At 45.9% G+C, this 19,047-nt stretch overlaps 1 protein-coding gene across 1 annotated transcript in view; it reads right to left on the bottom strand.

The window, feature by feature from the left end:
- Positions 1-292: 292 nt before the first annotated feature.
- The window catches only part of LOC141112916 (vomeronasal type-2 receptor 26-like), a 62,497-nt gene continuing 43,742 nt past the window's right edge, over positions 293-19,047 (bottom strand). Inside the window, exons 4-6 of the mRNA XM_073606021.1 lie at positions 14,278-14,487; positions 1,421-1,544; positions 293-1,208 (exon numbers count right to left, since the gene is read on the bottom strand). Coding sequence (XP_073462122.1) covers positions 301-1,208; positions 1,421-1,544; positions 14,278-14,487 — 1,242 coding nt within the window. The 3' untranslated portion in view covers positions 293-300. The remainder of the gene's footprint in view (positions 1,209-1,420; positions 1,545-14,277; positions 14,488-19,047) is intronic.

Raw genomic sequence — 19,047 nt, 5'->3', positions numbered from 1 at the left:
CTTTAGGTTTTATGGTACAAGTACAAATGTCTGGTTTTATGGCTGTGTGTTTGTTTCTTTGTTTTTGTGGTTTTTAAGGATTTGGAAGCATGCATATCTTGATGATTGGATTCTTTATTAAGTATTTAAATTTTGTTGACATACTGTATATTTGATTTTTTGCTTTTGAAAGATGTTCTCTTATACTATAAGTAGGATTTTAAAATGTTATATTACTTTTTTCAACTTTGCCAAATCAAAAAGTGATGTATCATTTGCATAACTTTCCACATTTTGTGATGTCTTAAAATAAAAGAGTTTTTATATATTTCTTTGACTGTGCAGATAGACTTTTGTATTCAGTTCCGGCCTACAGAGAATTATAAAGCATTTTGTAAGAAATATACAATATAAGAGACCATTATTTGAAATCAGTATGGCGAATATCTCCACAGCCACCGTGTATTTTCCTTTGGTGCTCAGATAGGCCGGGATCATGGCAATCCAGACACTGCAGAACACCAGCATGCTGAAGGTGATGTATTTGGCTTCATTAAAACTGTCCGGTAATGTCCTGACAAAAAAAGCTATAATAAAACTGACAGCAGCCAGGATCCCCATATAACCCAGGACAGAGTAGAACCCGATAACTGACCCTTCATTACACTGAATGATGATCTTCTCCTGGTAGGAGTGTGTGTCCAATTCCTGGAAGGGAGGAGAGATGGAAAACCAACTAATACAGATTATAACCTGAATAGAAGAACAAGCTAAGACTATACAGGTGGGCAGTTTTACTCCAATCCATTTCCTCCACACGCTGTTGGGTTTGGTTGCTTTGAAGGCAATGCAAACCATGATAGTCTTGGCCAATACAGAAGATACGGCTATTGTAAAGAGAATTCCAAAAGAAATTTGGCGTAACAAGCAGGTTACATCCACAGGACGACCCAGGAAGAGGAACACACAGAGGAAACCCAACATGATGGAGACCAGGAGGACAAAGCTGAGGCTCTTGTTATTGGCTTTCACAACTGGTGTGTCCTGGTGTAAAATAAAAATGACGAGTACTAGAAGAGTCTTCCCAAAACACAACAGTGAGAAGGTTATAAAAACTAGTGAGAGCGTGTCATCAGTGAAGGAAAGAAATTCTACTTCCTTGGGAATACAGTGAGTTCTGTTCTCATTTGGCCATTCATGATCGGGACATTTCATGCAGTTTTCACTACCTGGAAAACAAAATAAAATCAATGAATACTGTGATCACTTACAGGATATCTTGTCTGGTTTATATATATTAATATAATCAAATATTAATATGCGTCAACATATCAAATCAACTATGTCGTTTATTTCTAGGTTACAATTCGGCCTTTTTAATGTTCTTTAGAGACAATACATACAAAAGAGCATAACCACAGTAATATTTCATAGGCATTACCTGTAATATTTGATATTTCTCCATATGAACACAGGACACAACTATGACAACAAGGGTGTATGGAAGAGCTGGGAACTTCCCGGTATCCTGGGAGACAACTTATTGAGCACTGAGATTTTGGAACCTAACAGAAAGCAACATGTTGTATGTTATACAGTATATATTTTATATTGGTTTTAGAAAACCAAGTTTTCAAATGTATAATTGACACTTTACAAGTGATGTAATCTCATCTCTATCCTAATTTCTCAGATAAAATCTCTTCTCATATGGAGAGCAATTATTGTGGTGAGATTCTTCAACTTGTAAACCATCTGCTGACCGTGGACTTCAACAACGCTTTTTATTTTTATTTTAATTACACAAACTCTAAAACATTTTTTCTGATTAGTAAATGACCAAATGAATGTGTGTGATTTTTTTTTTAAATATCATGTAATGCTTACACCTAACTAGATTTTAAAAGCCAACTTATTATCTTACATACTTGACTTCAGCTAATCATTTTTTGATATGTTACATATGTCATGCATGAATGAACTTGATTCATGAAATTATTCATTCAATAAAGAGATGACAACATAATATTATTTGTGTTTTTATAAGGTGAGACTGTCTTAAGTTTTATTTCTTAAGGCAGAACTTCTGGACGTCCATCAGAAAGTACTTGCGATGTTATTAATGGAACCCAAACACAAGCTGTGGCAAGGTGCAGTGCAAATGTACTTAATGCCACCACACATCTCTTCTGGCATAGCTTTGTGCACCATAAACAACTACACATTGGCATTATCCATCAGACCCCATATAACTTACGTCTCCTTACATGACAAATTAGATCTAAAATCAATTCTGGCTTCCTTACAAACCGGGATGATCTCAGAGTAAACGGCTCCCTAGAAAGTGGGAATGAAATTGCCTTTCAGTCAGTCGGGATGGAAGGAGGCTTTAGACATGACCGTCATCTTTTTTTTTTTTTGTAATTTTTTTATTTTTCAAAAAGAGATGTTACAGTTCGGTGGACAAAAAAGCACAACACAGCGTAAATGGATATAATAAAAACAAGAATAGAAATAAGTCATTTACAGGGTTAGGTGCCATAACAATAGTGTAATGCAACATTTCCCTTGGTTATACGATCTGCATAACATACATGTGAAAGAAATGGGTCATGTGAAAGGGCTGTCTGTATGCCCAACAGGAGAAGTTTCCTGAGAATGACCCTATTTACTCATTTAGACCGTATAACTATCACGACCAGACAGTGAATGAAACATTCTCAGCTGGTTAGGGGACCAGCAGAGTCCAGCTGTGGGATACAACCAAGGTGTGACGCAAACCATGATATTCATCATATCTGACTAAACCTTCACAGAACTGGAGAATTATAGAAGACAGAGACAAAGAAAGAGATGAGGGAAAAAAGAGGGGAAGGAGATCCAGCTAAAGGAAAGAATTGAAAAAAGAAGGGGGGGGGGTGAGTAGAAGGGTAGAGACCAGTAGGTTAAAAAAGAAGGATGTATGAGAAGGGTAAAAAGGAGGAAGAAACGGTGGCGAAGCCCCCCGACCAGGCGGTGACCCCAATCCGGGAGTCATTCAGTCTGTGCCACCTCACGGAGGTATGTCTCAGAATAGATGAAGTGCTGCCAAGGACGCCATGTTTCCCGAAAGACCTCCTCCCTACCGTACAGAGTGGCAGTGAGATCTTCCATGTCACGCAACTCATTGATCTTGGCATACCACTGGGATTTCGTTGGTGGGGTCTCCGATCTCCAAGACAAGGGTATGCATGCCTTGGCTGCATTCAGTAGCTGGATAGTCGTCTAGAGAGGTGCAGCAAGCATGCCCCAGGATACCCCTCAAAAGTAACATTGGTCAGATGCCTGATCATGCGTGCCACCTCCTGCCAGTAGGGTTTAATTTTGGGGCAGTCCCAGAAAATGTGGAACATTGTTCCCTCTCCCACCCCACAGCGCCAGCAGAGACTCGAGACCTGTGGAAAAAAACGGTGCAGAGTGGATGGCACTCTGTACCACCGAGTCACAATTTTATAACAGGTCTCTTGAACCCTGGTGGCCAAGGAAGATTTCTGGGCGAAATGTAAAATCTTTTCCCTCTGTGATTCATTGAAGCGAACTCCCAAGTCTTCCTCCCATTTAGAGAGGAAAGGGGGAATAAACCCCTCATCCGGGGAGATCAAGGAGGAATAGATTAAGGACAGGGAGTGGCGGGTAGGTTCTCTGCGGTGACATATTTGTTCCAACTCTGTAAGCGGACGCGAACTGCCCAGAGTCCGTGTACATCGGCGTAGGTAGTTATGCAGTTGGAGTCCACTCAAGAAATCCAGTGGTGGGCTGGAGTCTTCCAACCCAGCAGCTGCAGTGAGTTGGCCATTCAGTCCAAGAAAGTCGTGAAGGTGAGGCCACCTCCCCCCCGCCGACAGGGACCTATATATTGGACCCTGACAGCCGGGCAGGAAGTCTGGATTACCCAAAATTGGCACCGTGGGGGAGGGCAGCGGGGATAGCGAGGATTGTCGGAAGGTATCTCTAGGGACCTGAATTGTGCTTCCCAGGGTAGGGTGGTCAACAAGGGCTTTTGGTAGTGGAGTGGTGATCCAAGGCCAGCTCTTGGCTGTGCCGTCGGAGTCCTCCAACTCCATTGTTACCCACTGTTTTGCCTCCGCATGACAATACCAATCGATCACCCTATTAAGGTGTGCTGCTCTGTAGTAGGCTTTCATTTCAGGGAGGCCAACCCTCCCCCCCCCGTGCTTTGCCATATGGAGTATTTGCAGTTTAATGCGAGGCTTCCGGTGCGACCAGACAAATTGTCGAAATATTTTGTCATTTCGCTTGAAGAAAGAGTGTGGAAGGCGAATGGGGAGGGCTTGTAACAGATAGAGCACCCTCGGCAGTGCGGTCATCTTGATGGCGTTACATCGTCTGTACCAGGTTAAAGTAAGGGAGTGCCAATGATGTAAGTCCATTTTGAGACGATGAAGTAATGGAGCAAAATTCGCTTGACAGAGATTTGCAGGGTCAGGGGTAATTTCTACTCCTAAATAGGGGATAGTGTTAGTTGCCCAGTGAAATTGGTATTCTGAGCGCAGTTGACGTATTGTGTCCGAGCCCACCGTAATATTAAGTAGGGAGGATTTGGTCATATTTATTTGAAAGAGGGATAGAGCCCCATATTCCTGAAGGGAGTGAAGTAACATAGGGAGCGAGGCAAGTGGGTCTGCCAAGAAGAAAATGAGGTCATTCGCAAAGGCAGCAACTTTATGAGCCCCAGAGGACTTGCGGTAACCAATAACACCCGGGTTTACCCTTATCCTACATAGAAAGGGTTCTAGGGTGAGTATAAAGATCAGCGGGGACAGAGGACAGCCCTGTCGGTTACCATTTCAAATGTTAAAGTAGCTCGACCTTGTCTCAGTAATCTTCACCGCGGCTGTGGGATGGGAATAGAGAGACAGTATCCAGCTGAGCATCGAAGCGCGGAGACCAATATGCTCTAAGGTGGCCCATATAAATGACCAATCTACCCGGTCGAAAGCCTTTTCCGAGTCTGTTGACAGCAGGAGAAGGGGTCCCCGTGAGGTCCTAGCAGCATGTATAAGGTTAACCACCCTAATGGTGTTGTCACGGGGTTCTCGCTGAGGTACAAAGCCCGCTTGGTCTTTATGGATTAGGCTCGGTATATGTGGAAGCAACTGTTCCCCAATATCTTGGCAAATAATTTCAGGTCAGCGTTTAGGAGAGCTATCAGCCGATAGCTCCCACAACGCAGTAGATCCTACCCCTGCTTTGGAATAAGGGATATGTAGGCTCTAAGGGTGTCTATGGGAAAAGAATTGCCTTTTGTGATCGAGTTAAGTGCAGATACCAATGGTTTGGAGAGCATCTTAAAAAAGGTCTTATAATATGCTGGTGTAAGACCATCAGGCTTCAGTGCCACACGAACCAATGGGCATGGCCTGCACGGAACCCCCCGCGTCCCATTCCCCAGTGCATCAAGACCGGGACACCATCTTTCCTGTAAAGAAGATACTCTCCATAAACGGGTGGAAGAGCAAAGGCAAAAAAATCTGCAAGTATACATAACCTAGAAATAACACAAAAAGAAAAAATGAAACCCACAAAAACACATAACACAAAGCAGCCTGTATTTGTATCCCTGCCGGTTAGGCCCCGTTGTATCAAAACCTATGCAGATCAGCACACGACTCCCACCGGCGCATGAGGGGACAATCGACGGAGGTAAGGTCCGGCATCACATCCCAGAAGGGCCTCGAAGACGGGACCAAACGGAGTGCAATTAGGCATGATCCCAATATTGACAATCAAGGGATGTTAAATATGCCCCAAGGTAAGGAGCATAGGGTAGTGCACCGGACCCCTCCCAAGCAGTCATCCACCCCACCACCCATCACGGAGAAAAGCCAGGCCAGGGGAGCAGTGCGCAGATACACACAAGTCAAATCCTGTTGCGGTCTGCCAACACAGTGTGTACAATACACCCCCACCCCTCCCAGCGAAACCCAAAAAGAAAAACAAAAAAGAAAAAAAAAATCACTCAGAGTGGAGACGTCTTCTTCTGTGGGAGACATATTTGGCCAGTCAGTAGTGGAAAAAGTGAGAGAGAGCCCACAAAAACATGTCTCCTAGGTATAGTCAAGTTCTTGGCAGTCGACGGAAATGTTCCTGGGTGGGTTGCCAAACAGAGGGGAGGTGATAGAAGCTGTAGACAGATAATGCTGCGAAGTCTTACCAGTTCCTGTAGATTGGAGATTGATTAGTCCTCAGAGGATGTCGGATGCAGTCTGACGGCTTCTCGGTTTGGCGGGCGAGAACGTGAGCGTCTGATCCGTTGTTGCCTGGGTGTAGCTGGACCTGGTGTCTCCTGGGAAAGCAAAAAATCAAACCAGTTGGGCACATTGATCGTGGGTCTGGCAATGAAGTGGAACAGGTTGGCGAGCTGATCAGGTGTGCGGAGGTGAAATTCAGATCCTTGCTTTTTAACATTCAGGTGAAAGGGATGGCCCCAGCGGTAGGTGGCATCAGCTTTCCGTATCACTTCCAACAGGGGCCGCATCAGCCCTCGCATAACACGTGTTTGCCTGGATACATCAGGAAAGATGCGTATGGAAGCCCCGTCAAAATCAATCGAGCCCCTCTCCCAGGCTAGGCGCAAGATGTCCTCTTTAATTTAAAAAAGTGCACCCTGCACAGTACATCCCAGGGGAGATCAAGGTCAGCCGATATCCGCTGGGCGGGAGGAGGGGCCCTGGGACCCGGTATGCGGTGCACCCTATCCAGTTCCAAATCTGCGGTAGGTGGTTTGCCCAGAACCTGGTTTAAAATAGCAACAACAGTGAAACGGAGATCTGGGCCCATGGTGGCCTCTGGAATACCTCTGAGGCGTAGGTTGTTCCGCCTGCTCCTGTTTTCGCCGTCATCGAGCCGTAAGTGGACATCCACAAGATGGCGACGGAAAGCCTTATGCTCTTTCTCTAGGGATGTAATGTGGGCTTCAGTGGCTGTATTGGAGGATTCAATAACAGTTACCCTCTCCTCCACTGTATCTACTTGCTGCTTCAAGTCATGTAATTCTCTAGTGAGAGCATTAACAATTGAAGTTGCCATGGCGTTTAAGTCCTGCTTGGTGGGTAGGCCCAAAACTATGTCCCTTAGGGATCCCTCCACAAGGCTGCTCATACCCCCTGTGCCCTCTGATGGCAATGGAGTGTCCGCAAATGGGTTAGCAGGGGACTGTATGGGGGAGTGTGTCCTGTGTGGGAGAGGAGGAAAATCCTCCTCCGCTGCGGAGACAGCTGCCTGCGTGCCCTTCTTACTTGATGCGGCGGTACTCGCCTGAGGAACTCGTGGTGGTGCCATCTTGCTCCGGCCGGCCGGTGAGGAGATTTGCTGCTGTCTCAAGAAATAGTGAGAGATTTCAGGTTCCTCGGTGGCCGGCGGGTGTTTGCGGTCCCCTGGCATGTGAAGCTGGGTTGGTTGTTCGGTTCTACGGGTGGTTCTCTGCCCGTTCCAGTGCAGAGCTCCTGGCAGTGCGTCCTCACACTTCAATAGCTAAGCCACGCCCTCCACATGACCATCATCTGTTATAGTTCACCCTCAAAGTTTCCTCCTATTGCCTTCTCCAGCAATTCAATTTTCTCCAACTACCCCTCTTCCCAGAGTTCCTCCAAAATATCCAAAGCCAACATCTCATTATAGCCTATTTCACTTCCTGCCAGTGTTTTTGCTTCCCTAGCGTTATTTTCACCCATCATGGCATAATACATTTTCACAGTAAGATTTCTAATGATTTTTTTTTTTTTCAGATCCACAAACACCTCATATAGATGTAATGGGGGGAGGGGTTCAAGATGGAGCATAGGTACAATATTACGTAAGAAAAATTGTTTCCCCTCCTGTAAACCCAACTAGATACACTAAAGATCTTAATAGTTGAGTGACTGATTGCTAGATTTTTCCTTTTTTGGGTTCTCTCTCCTCTTTATCTGGTCCCACTCCTTCTTTTTCTTTTCACCCCCCACACTTGGGGATTTCCCCATTACAAAAGGTGATTGAGGTTGACTGATACATATGTCTGGCCCCCAAATCATTTGTAAAGCCTCGTATACTGTACATGGTTAGAGCATCTGATTCTTGTCAAAAGCGTGTGTGCAGGATTTTGTCTAGCATACAAACTATCCGCGAATTGTCGACGTACTACGAGAGTATAAAGAGAAAGTTTGTTTCTCGAGCGCCACCCTTTGGGCCCCTTCTGCTAATTTCGTGTTAGTAGAAGTTTGGTGAGCGTTGGTTCGCGATTTTCAGATCTTACAAAACAAATGCCTTTTAAAATATGTTTGGCATAACTGCATCAGTATCACCAGCAAAGCAGCTTCATTATTATCCTATTAAAGAAGATAAATATGTGCGCTGCATTTTCGACATTTCATCAATTGCTGTGTCACGAATGTTAATTCTAGATTATGAATTTTAGTTTACAATAGTGGTCATCAACCCTGTCCTCAGGGCCCACTAGCAGACCAGGTTTGCAAGATAACTGAAGTACATCACAGGTGTTATCATTTGCTGCTCAGTGATTGCAGTATTCTATTCTGCATCTCCCCAAGGTAATACATAAAACCTGGCCTGTTAGTGGGCCATGAGGACAGGGTTGATGACTACTGGTTTACAAGACCGAACTCTTCTGGGTCGTTCCTAGATTCCGATCATGCGTGTTTGTACTTTCGACTTTTGTGTGACGATTTCTGTACTGACCATCCAAAAATCGGACGTTGAGCTGTCCTTCATCAAAAATTTACTAGTCTGCTCATCCAGCTTTTGTCTGACAAAAAAGTGAAATCGGCTGTCTAAAGCACCGTACTAACGATCTGAAAATCCACAGACAGCTCGTCGTACAAATTTTCCCATCTGAGTTTTGTATAGTGTGTACAGGCCTTAAATGTGGTAGCTTCTTGTTCCCTGGTAGGGACCCTATGGGATTCACATAGATTTTTCTCCTCTCCAAGTGGAAGTTGCCATTGTCATTCCTAGGGGTTGGTCCATGTAGCTCACCATGGAGAGGCCTACCTAGTGGATGTACCCAAAGGGCATGTGATGTTAGTAACCATTGCCTCTATCCCCCCTGGTACCTCATTCTTGCCACTTGCAACCTTTTCATGCTGCATCTTGTATCCACACTCTTATTTTTATTTATATGTTTACTTTTATGTTTATTTGAAAACTTACCCTTGCCTTCAGTGCTTATCAATGATTCCTTGAATATATTACCATCAACCCACAAACAATCAAAGTCAAAGTTTGGGAGGGATATATTTCTATTGCAACATAATTTGATTTAATGAGATTGGTGTTGATCCTAATATTATTTATCAGTTGATCGTATGGTTTCCAGAAAGCCCGCAGGAGACAGAAAGGGACTTAAGCCTCGTACACACGGTTCGATTGTTGGCAGGGGATTGTCTGTTGACAGACTGTTGTCCTAAAATCTTACCGTTAGTACGCTCCTTTTGACAATTGTTGTTCCATTTACCGGCCAACAAATATTGGATGATAGGCTAGTAAATTTTTGTCTGACAACAGCTTGATGTCTTATTTTCGTATGGTCAGTACACAAATCCGTCACACAAAAGTCGAAAAGTACAAACACGCATGCTCGGAATCAATGCTCACAAAACACGATACTAGCAGAAGGGGCCCAAAGGGTGGCGCTCAAGAGCTGAAATTCCTCGTAGTACGTCACTATGTTTGTGTTTGTGGCACGACAATTGTGTAACGTTAGTATGCAAGACAAGATTCTGGCACATGCCCTTTTGATAAAAATCAGACGCTCGGTTGGCCAACAATCGCATCATGTGTACGAGGCTTAAGATCCTATACACACTATTAGATTTTCTGCAGATTTTCATCTTCAAATTTACCAAAACCATGTAGCACAAGGGTCTGTCTAATTGCATACAAATTGAAACTCTTATGCCCTGTACACACGATAGGATTTTCCGATAACAAAACTGTGGATTTTTTTTCAAAGGATGTTGGCTCAAACTTGTCTTGCATACACACGGTCACACAAATGTCAGAAATTATGAACGTCAAGAACGCGGTGACGTACAACATGTACAACAAGCCGAGAAAAATTAAGTTCAATAGCCCAGGGCCGATCCTAGGGTCACAGGCGCCTGGGTGCAGAAATATTTCTGGCGCCCCCACATGGGCGTGGTCATTTTAGTAACTCCTCCGCTTTACAAATATTTCTATGGCAACGACTCAACCACAGAGATGCTCCACCACGAAGTCTTCATTACCCTGGGATCCTTACAGGTACAATAAACAAAATACAGGAAGAGAAGCAAGAGTACTTTATTGGGACCTGGAGGGGGGCCTCTCTGATGGAGACAGAGAGCGCTTCTGTTAGAGAGTCTGTTAGAAAGAGCCCCCAGAAATACTACAGACATGATACAGGAGATGTTTAGAGACTGCGGACATAGTACAGGAGATGGTCAGAGACTGCAGACATACTACAGGAGATGATCAGAGACTGCAGACATAGTACAGGAGATGGTCAGAGACTGCAGACATAGTACACTAGATGATCAGAGACTGCAGACATACTACAGGAGATGGTCAGAGACTGCAGACATAGTACAGGAGATGGTCAGAGACTGCAGACATAGTACACTAGATGATCAGAGACCGCATACATAGTACAGGAGATGGTCAGAGACTACAGACATGGTACAGGAGATGGTCAGAGTCTGCAGACATGGTACAGGAGATGGTCAGAGACTGCAGACATAGTACAGGAGATGGTCAGAGACTGCAGACATAGTACACTAGATGATCAGAGACTGCAGACATAGTACACTAGATGAACAGAGACCGCATACATAGTACAGGAGATGATCAGAGACTGCATACATAGTACAGGAGATGATCAGAGACCGCATACATAGTACAGGAGATGGTCAGAGACTGCAGACATAGTACAGGAGAGGGTCAGAGACTGCAGACATAGTACAGGAGAGGGTCAGAGACTGCAGACATAGTATAGGAGATGGTCAGAGACTGCAGACATGATATAGGAGATGGTCCGAGACTACAGACATAATACAGGAGATGGACAGAGACTGCAGACATAGTACAGGAGATGATCCGAGACTGCAGACATAGTACACTAGATGATCAGAGACTGCAGACATAGTACAGGAGATGGTCAGAGACTGCAGACATAGTACAGGAGATGACCAGAGACTGCAGACATAGTACAGGAGAGGGTCAGAGACTGCAACCATAGTACAGGAGATGGTCAGAGACTGCAGACATGATATAGGAGACGGTTAGAGACTGCAGACCAAGTACAGGAGCTGGTCAGAGACTACAGACATAGTACAGGAGACGGTCAGAGACTGCAGACATGGTACAGGAGATGGTCAGAGACTGCAGACATAGTACAGGAGATGGTCAGAGACTGCAGACATAGTACAGGAGATGGTCAGAGACTGCAGACACAGTACAGGAGATAGTCAGAGACTGCAGACATGGTACAGGGGCTGGTCAGAGACTACAGACATAGTACAGGAGATGGTCAGAGACTGCAGACATAATACAGGAGATGGTCAGAGACTGCAGACATAGTACAGGAGAGGGTCAGAGACTGCAGACATAGTACAGAAGATTGTCAGAGACTGCAGACATAGTACAGGAGATGGTCAGAGACTGCAGACATGATATAGGAGACAGTTAGAGACTGCAGACATAATACAGGAGATGATCAGAGACCACAGACATAGTACAGGAGAGGGTCAGAGACTGCAGACATGGTACAGGAGATGGTCAGAGTCTGCAGACATGGTACAGGAGATGGTCAGAGACTGCAGACATAGTACAGGAGATGGTCAGAGACTGCAGACATAGTACACTAGATGATCAGAGATTGCAGACATAGTACACTAGATAAACAGAGAACGCATACATAGTACAGGAGATGATCAGAGACCGCATACATAGTACAGGAGATGGTCAGAGACTGCAGACATAGTACAGGAGATGACCAGAGACTGCAGACATAGTACAGGAGAGGGTCAGAGACTGCAACCATAGTACAGGAGATGGTCAGAGACTGCAGACATGATATAGGAGACGGTTAGAGACTGCAGACCAAGTACAGGAGCTGGTCAGAGACTACAGACATGGTACAGGAGATGGTCAGAGACTGCAGACATAGTACAGGAGATGGTCAGAGACTGCAGACATAGTACAGGAGATGATCAGAGACTGCAGACATGGTACAGGAGCTGGTCAGAGACTACAGACATAGTACAGGAGATGGTCAGAGACTGCAGACATAATACAGGAGATGGTCAGAGACTGCAGACATAGTACAGGAGAGGGTCAGAGACTGCAGACATAGTACAGGAGATAGTCAGAGACTGCAGACATAGTACAGGAGATGGTCAGAGACTGCAGACATGATATAGGAGACGGTTAGAGACTGCAGACATAATACAGGAGATGATCAGAGACTGCAGACATAGTACAGGAGAGGGTCAGAGACTGCAGACATAATACAGGAGACGGTTAGAGACTGCAGACATAATACAGGAGATGGTCAGAGACTGCAGACATACTAGAGGAGATGATCCGAGACTGCAGACTAAGGATGAGCTCTGGCGTGTTCGCAAGCTGCACGTGCAGAGCCCGCCTGGAAGTCGGCAGTGCGCTGCGCTAATCACAAGCAGTGAGACATTTCCAGATCTCTGCAGCCGCAGATTGGGAAATGTCTCACTGCTTGTGATTAGCGCTGTGCAGTGCCAAGTTCCTGGCGGGCTCGGCACGTGCAGCTTGCGAACACGCCGGAGCTCATCCTTACTGCAGACATAGTACAGGAGATGGTCTATTAGACCCCTTTTACACTGGAGATATTTTTCAGATGCTTTAGTGTTAAAAATAGCACCTGGAAAAAGCCTTATCTGCAAATTCCAGTGTGAGAGCCTGAATGCTTTCACACTGGAGCAGAGCACGTCCAAAAAATTCCTGCAAGTAGCTTCTTTGAGGCGCTTTAGGAGCAGTGTATACACCGCTCCTAAAGCACCCTTGTCCATTGAAATCAATGGGCAGTGCCTGCAAAGCGCCTCCGCAGATGCGCCTTTGAACCCTTTAGTGGGGGTTAAATGTACCTCTAGAGCGACGGTAAAGCGCCACTAAAAGTAGCAGCGCATTACCGCCGATGCCCCTGCACTGTCAGTGTGAAAGGCCTCTTAGTACATCTCATTAAACAACACATCTGTAAATGAACTACTGAGGTGCAGGAAGGGACAGGGGCTGTGTATCCTATTGTAATCTATCATACCATAAAACATCTCTTAGCAGGGGCAGCCCAGAGCACATGTAAAGGTGTGCAAGGGATGCCATTCCTACACACAGCACACTGACTCACCTCGGTTCTCTCTCCATGCAGCCCGAGATAGAGATGGGAGGGGGGGGCATTCTAACTGGCGTTGGTAGAGACAGTGCGGGATCCCAGTGTGAGGAATTCATTCCTCACATCAGCAGCCACTGACTATAACACTGGTGTCAGGAAGAGGAGCCCCCCTCCCCGAGCACTGCCAGGCTGGACGGGCTGCCCTATGCTCACACTGGAGTTCTGGACGGACACTCACAAGGAGAGAAGGAGGGAGGGGAGAAGTCTGGCTCTTCGGCGCCCCCACCTCTGCAGGCGCCTGGGTGCAAAGCACCCTTCGCACCCTGGGTAGGATCGGCCCTGCAATAGCCAGTGCGGCTCTTCTTGTTGATTCCAAGCATGAATGGACTTTTGTGCATCGGACTTATGTGCACATGCTCGGAATTTCCGACAACAAGTTTTGTTGTCGGAAAATTTGAGAACCTGCTCTCAAACATTTGTTGGCGGAAATTCCGACAACAAATGTTCTATGGAGCTTTCACACGGTCGGACTTTCCGACAACAAGCTCACATCCAACATTTGTTGTCGGAAAATCCTATCGTGTGTGCGGGGCATTATGGTTTGACCTCTTATTATATGGTTTTGGTAAATCTGACAAAAATTTGCAGAAAATTTAATCGTGTGCATGGGGTCTTAGAGAGAAATGCTGGAGAAAAGACATACATACATAGACTTACATAATTCTTGCTATACCTTGGGAAAAGAAGAGTCCTTGCTGGGAGGTAATAGTTCTGATAGTTGATAGTTATGATATGAATGACCCACATTTTTAAGATTTTTTTCTGTAGGACCTTAGAGAATCTCATATACCGGCTTATATTCGGGTCGGCTTATACTCGAGTATATAAGGTAGCTTTACCTGATTTTTCTTACTTTTCCATTTAATTAAAGTAGAATTAATTACAAGTTTCCAATAATCAAACCCATCACTAAGGAAATTCCCGACAGATCTTGTAAACAAACTCCCATTAACAAAAACATGGTTCTGAATGGTGAATTGTATAGAAAGGTCTTTATTTCCTTTATTATCGACATTATCATTTGATATCATTTTTGAGCACAAGTTCAACTGCAGAGTAAAAACATTCCATAATATATTATATATCACGGTTACTGAATTACTACATTTAAGTAGCTGCAAACCCAATTACTAAAATATGTTTACTATTCATTTCATTTTCAAAACTCATTTTATATATATATATATATATATATATATATATATATATATATATATATATATATATATATATATATATATATATATATATATATATATATATATATATATATATATATATATATATATATATATATATATATATATGTAGGAAGGCCAGTATGGTGGCCTGAATTTATGGGAGGAGCCCGGGGGGTATTTAAGCAGCCCGCTCACCTGTGGTGCTTGTCGGTTTCCTGTGCGCGATATACGTCACTAGGCCGACTATTCGAATACCAGCGTCCGCAAGTTCTTGCCTCGCAAGTTCCCGTATTCGTTGTTTCCGTGCTCAAGACTTTCGAAGTCCGTGTTACCGTTTTTGTAGCTTCGTACCACGCGTCTGGCTTGGCTGTCGCAGGTAGGGTCCCGTCGGACTTTTGTTTTTTACGTTTCGATATCATTTCAGCTTACGAATCACTCGCATTTCACAACGTAACCGCAATGTATATCACTCATACTATCGTTATGTTACCGTTCGCGTTACCCGAGAAACCACCGCGACGCAGACGTCGCTTCATTTCTAGCATGTCGGAATTATGAAATATGCGTCTGTAGACAGCCATAGCGAGTCGCAATTCGCAAATCTATCGAATCAAGTCAGTTCGATACCAATCATTTCTCATTTCTGAAACATTTCTAAAAAACTCATTTCTAACATTTCAAATCATTTCAATCACTTCTCATTTCAGTCACCTACCGTGCTCCGATTCGAATCCAGTCGCACCTAAAAGATGCACCGATTCGCTCCGGTGTGCCCCAGTAGACACGGCCTCATTTCAGTACATGCTCCAGAGTCACGTTATTATCAGTCATTCGTACCTCTGTCATGGTTATCATTTCATTACCACGTATCACGTTCCGACATGAATTCAGTCGCATGGAAATGCACCGATTCACCTCGGCGTGCCCCAGGATTGGCCACATTTCAGTACATGCTCCGGAGTCCGATTCGTAGTCAGTCGCTACAACAGTACAACCGATTCGCACCTCCGTCATGGCAAACGATATGTTACACCTGCACTTACCGCGCTCCGCTTCGAATCCAGTCGCATCCTCCATGCACCGATTCGTTACGGCGTGCCCCAGGGCTCGGCCTCATTTCTGAAACATGCTCCAGAGTCCGGATCAAAGCTAGTCGCAGATATCGGGTGACTGATCCGCATCTCTGTCATGCCATTACTACCATTTCACTCCCACAGCGCATCACCGTTTCGAAACCAGTCGCATCTGAGATGCACCGATTCGTCACAGAATGCCTCACTTGTTTCGGCCGTATCCATACCTATACCAGAGCTCGGTTCGTTGCCAGTCGCAAAATACGGCACAACCAATTCGAGCCTCGGTCAAGGTAAACATTTCTCTCATTTCATTTCATACTGCGCTCCGATTCGAACCCAGATGCATCAAACAGGCACCGATTCGTCCCGGTGTGCACCAATGTTTTTCAGTTGCCTCATTTCAGTACATGCTCCAGAGCCCGGTTCACGGTTGGATCAGTCACGACACGACCGGGCCGGGCCTCTGTCATGGAGTTCACTCATTTCATAATCAAGGCAAACCTTTCAAATCATTTCATTGTCTCAAAGATTGCAAGCACCATGCAAATCGTTGCTTCAAGTTAGTTAAGCAATCCCTTCACGAATTATCACCTTTCATTTTCCTCTAGGTCAGTCAAAGTTCAGTAGGTCCACCCTGCACCAGGTTGGACGATATCCCCCCAGGTAAAAAAAAAAAAAAAAAAAATGGGAGAATAAGTCGGGTAAGTATGACTCAGGGGATCAAAGAAAAACTTGAAATTCATGTCACCCCCAATAGGTTACAGTCAACTGGAAAATAAGAGCTCAAGACAGGAGATTCTCACCAGATCAACTATGTCTCAGGCCGGCAGCGAAGACTTCACGGCCCCCCTGTCACCTTCCCAGGTCACAGAGAGCGGCAGCGTGCAGTCCCTCAGGGGATGGACTATCCCCAAACTGACGGCAGAGCTCAGACGCAGAGGTGTCCCCTTCCCCGCCACAGCGAGGAAAGGCGAGCTCTTCAAACTCCTCTTCCCCCCACCAGCAGCAGGACCCAGTACCCAACAGGCATCCCTCCAGTCAATATCATCAGCTATCTCACAATTACACACGATGGTGTCATCCTTGTCTACCTCGGTTACAGACGTCCAAACCAGGGTGGCACTCCTGGAGGCTCGACCGGCCACGGCTGTCCCCGACCCAATCGCAACTCAAACCTTGACACCCCTTCCTGCAGGTACCTCAGGCTGGAGCCCCATTGTCTACCCCTCCCATTTGGTCCCAACCAGTATCAGGAAGGACATTTTGGACGGCAGGGACATCAACCTGGCCTCTCTCCTTATTTCCGTGCACGATCTGGCAGAAAATAAGGCCTACTCCTGGGGTGACATATCGGTGGTCCTTAAAGCCAAAGACCTCAGATTGAACCGCAAGTTATCGGTCCCAGAATTTACCCTGGCCTTTGGCATGCTCAGAGACGTCCTATGCTCAGCCACCCCCAGCAGACGGGAAGAGCTGGACTTATATCTCCATACGGTAGTAGACTTGGGCTACAAGTATGGAGGATTTGCATTTTATGACTACCACCGTTCTTTTTCCGCTAAGGCCGCCGCCAGACTCACACAGTTCCAGACTACGACAAATTGGAGTCTCATGGACACAGAGCTCTTCTGTCGCCACTTTGCCGGCTTACGCTCACCTCTGTGTGCGATTTGTCAGTCCTCCACCCACACTGCCACCTGGTGCGCCAATGCGGCGATCAGACGGCCCTTCGAGTTTCCCTCTACCTCAGGTACAATTCAGGGTCAGTCGCCCCCTGAACAAACGCCTCAGGTGGACAAATTCGGACGCCCAGTCCGAACCATGGGAGGGGCAGCCATCTGTAATAACTACAATTACGGGTCCTGCAACTTCAGCCAGTGCCGCCTACTCCACATCTACACCTTATGCCAAAGAGCACACCCAAGAAACTTGTGCGAAGTCAAACAACACAAGAGGGCATGACTAAGCCGGATCAACTTCTTATGGTTAGGACTGTACCTCACCTCACATCCCATCCCTTCCCTGGCCACCTACCTTATCCAGGGCTTCACAGCAGGCTTTCACACCGGCCTCATTTCACTTCCCCACAGTACTCACGAATGTGCCAATCAGCAGCCATTGACGAACAAGCCATAGATCAGCTCTTACAAACAGAGGTAGATCGAGAGTTCGTTATAGGCCCTTTCACTCGCCCCCCTTTCAGCACATGGAGAGTCAGCCCTATTGGGCTTGTCAAGGGCAAGTTCACAAATAAATTGCGTTTGGTGTACGACCTGTCTGCGCCTCATTCTTCCCACATCCCCAGTCTCAATTCCCTGATTCCCTCCGAAGAATTTTCCCTAAAATATTCCTCTGTCGACATGGCAATACAAGCAATCGTCAAAGCAGGTACAGGTGCCTGGCTCTCCAAAGCCGACATCTCGGATGCCTTCAAGCTCCTGCCCATCCACCCATCCCTTTGGTGCTGGCATTGCATCAAGTGGAAGGAGGCATATTATTTTGCCACTAAATTAACCTTCGGTTCGAAGAGTAGTCCTTGGCTCTTCGACACGTTCGCTCAGTCCCTTGTTTGGATACTCTTACACAAGGGTCAATGCCAAGAAGTCATCCATTACCTGGATGACTTTCTACTAATAGAACCTCCCAGCAAGCCCCCAGGAGACCTCGACAAACTCAGAGTGATATTTGGAAACCTCAATGTTCCCATCGCCGAGCACAAAGTCGACGGCCCAGCACACATCATCACCTTTCTCGGGGTCAGCTTGGATACCTGCGCTATGCAAGCCAGTCTCCCCCTCGACAAACTAACCCGCATTAGGGCGGTCCTTCACGAGTTTACACACACCAAGGGCTGTACCAAAAAGCAGTTGCAGTCTCTCCTGGGAATGCTTAATTTCGCCATGCGAATTATTCCACAAGGCCGCACCTTTGTATCACGCCTGCTTAGATTCCTGCCAGAAACTCAGGACCCCGATCAGATCTTAAATCTAGATTCCGCGGCTATAGCGGACCTATCTATGTGGGAGGAATTCTTGTCCACCTGGAATGGCATATCCCTATTTATACCCATGGTTTCGCCCCGGTCACCCCAGGTGGTGACGGACGCTGCAGCCTCCACAGGTTTCGCGGCAATTTTTGGCCACCATTGGTTTTCAGGACCCTGGCCTCAACAGATTCTGTTGATACCCGGCTTTACTCAAACATCTTCCCTTTTTGAACTTTATCCCATAGTGGCAGCTGCACAGCTCTGGGGCCACCACTGGACAGGACAAACCGTAGTCTTCACCACCGACAACCAGGCCACAGCAGACATCATCAACAAAGGCAGGTCCAAGTCCCTAACAGTCATGTC

The sequence above is a fragment of the Aquarana catesbeiana genome, linkage group LG11, assembly GCF_042186555.1.
Source record: "Aquarana catesbeiana isolate 2022-GZ linkage group LG11, ASM4218655v1, whole genome shotgun sequence".
NCBI classification, from domain to species: domain Eukaryota; kingdom Metazoa; phylum Chordata; class Amphibia; order Anura; family Ranidae; genus Aquarana; species Aquarana catesbeiana.
The sequence above is the reverse complement of the archived record's forward strand: the minus strand, read 5'-3'. Positions and strand labels throughout refer to the sequence as shown.